The sequence below is a fragment of the Microtus ochrogaster genome, chromosome 8, assembly GCF_000317375.1.
Source record: "Microtus ochrogaster isolate Prairie Vole_2 chromosome 8, MicOch1.0, whole genome shotgun sequence".
Lineage (NCBI taxonomy): Eukaryota > Metazoa > Chordata > Mammalia > Rodentia > Cricetidae > Microtus > Microtus ochrogaster.
In genome coordinates this window covers 18,716,429-18,718,140 of record NC_022015.1, presented here as the reverse complement: position 1 = coordinate 18,718,140, position 1,712 = coordinate 18,716,429, and the positions used below count along the sequence as shown (strand labels likewise).

Below are 1,712 nucleotides of genomic sequence, written 5' to 3'. Positions count from 1 at the left end.
TTAAGTAATATTTATTCCCTTCTCAGATCTTTGACAGAGTTGAAGATTATATAATTGTATTTACTCTCTACATTATTTAGACTCCTTGAGATAGAATGTTTAGCAAAACTTTTGTTATCAATATTGTTTTTTATATTTATTATTTGTTATTATTGTATATAGTTGTATTTGGTTTAGTTCTGTCTTATTTAGACAAAAGGGGGAGATGTAGGGATAGCCCAACCTCTTTAGGGGACATGTTCGCCTCGGGCTAATATTTACATATAAATCTGGCGAGCGTGAGCCCGCAGCCCCTTCTGTTTTCCTGTTCTCTGCGGGAACCTGTGGTTCTGTAAGTCTATTTCCCCATTAAAGCTGTATATATTATTACAATCTGTCTGCATTCATTTACGCCGATACAGATGTGACCAAAGCTGTGTGTTAGTGTGCCGGCGTGCACACGTGTGCATATGCTTCATGCTTCATGTGATCAGAGTACAGAACGGATGGGAGAGCATGAGGTGTAGCCTGGGCAGGTTGGTGGCCAGAGGAGATGCAGGGCAGGAGGCAGAGGAGCTCAGGCCTGTGACTCGGTCAGGGATGGGGAGCTAGTGATTCCCACCCAAGCTCCTGGCACACAACAGGCTGCTTGGCATTCTGGTTAAAGAAACTGCCTCGTGGGTCTGGTTAGGGGTGGTGTTGCCCCTGGGACCCTCCGAAGGGGACAGGCAGATTGTGAAGCTGTGACCTCCTGTTCTGAAATCCTTCCTTTCTTTTCCCAGGTGAGACATGCCGCAGCTTCATTGACCTGGCTCCGGCTTCAGAGAAAGGTAAGTAGTTAGCTCTGCAGCATGTTGGCCCTATTCCTCCAGGGGCTCAGGCCTTTCTTGCTCTATTTATGGGGACTAAGGGCTCCCGAGAGCATATGTCATGTTTTACTGGTGGTCCAGTTTGACTTTAGGGCTTGGTGGCCACACAGAAGACTGTCTGATGGCACATATCAAATGTTTACGAGGAGGCTCTGTCACCCAGTGATGGAAGCCTTTTCTGCCTCCACACCTCTCAAAGGCTCTGGCTTTTCTTCTGGATGGCAGGGTTAGTTTGCAGCAGGTGAATGGCTCTCCCATCTGCCCCCTGAGGTCCTAGGTGCTCTTGGGTAAAGTTGCCAGCTCCCCATCTTCCCTCTGCACTTGATTTTCCACTTCCAACAGGAACCAAGGCATAAGAGACGAATGACTTTCTCTGAGCCATCTTCCCCCACCCCCTTGGGGTCTGTCCCAGTGACTTCTCTCTCTCCCCAAGCATGTTCTTCTTCTAGACTCTGTTAGCATACCAGCTTCCTCTTGCCTGGAGTCCTTCTAGTCTGCTGAGGTGACAAAACACCCACCCCCTCAACACACATCAGTGGGCCTCACTGCACCATTCTCTGGGCTCTGTTCTTTATATACAGAGTCACACAGCCCCCCTCACAGGTGAGGAAACAAGCACAGCATAGTCACAGAGTTAGGAGGTAGGATTATAACCTGCTCTTTCCTTGTTTCTTTCTGTTCTTTAAAAAAATGCTTGCATTTAACTGTGTGAGCATGTATGTAGGAACATGTTTAACTGTATGTGCATGCATATAGGCACATGTTTAACTGTGAGCATGTATGTAGGCACATGTTTAACTGTGTGAGCATGTATGCAGGCACATGTTTAACTGTGTGAGCATGTATGTAGGCACATGTTTAACT

General features: G+C 46.9%; 1 protein-coding gene across 2 annotated transcripts in view; it reads left to right on the top strand.

The window, feature by feature from the left end:
- The window catches only part of Gsg1l (GSG1 like), a 205,189-nt gene that overhangs the window by 67,572 nt on the left and 135,905 nt on the right, over positions 1-1,712 (top strand). For both annotated transcript variants that reach the window (XM_026781551.1, XM_013347743.2), the window contains exon 2: positions 762-809. In XM_026781551.1, the coding sequence (XP_026637352.1) occupies positions 762-809 (48 nt within the window). The remainder of the gene's footprint in view (positions 1-761; positions 810-1,712) is intronic.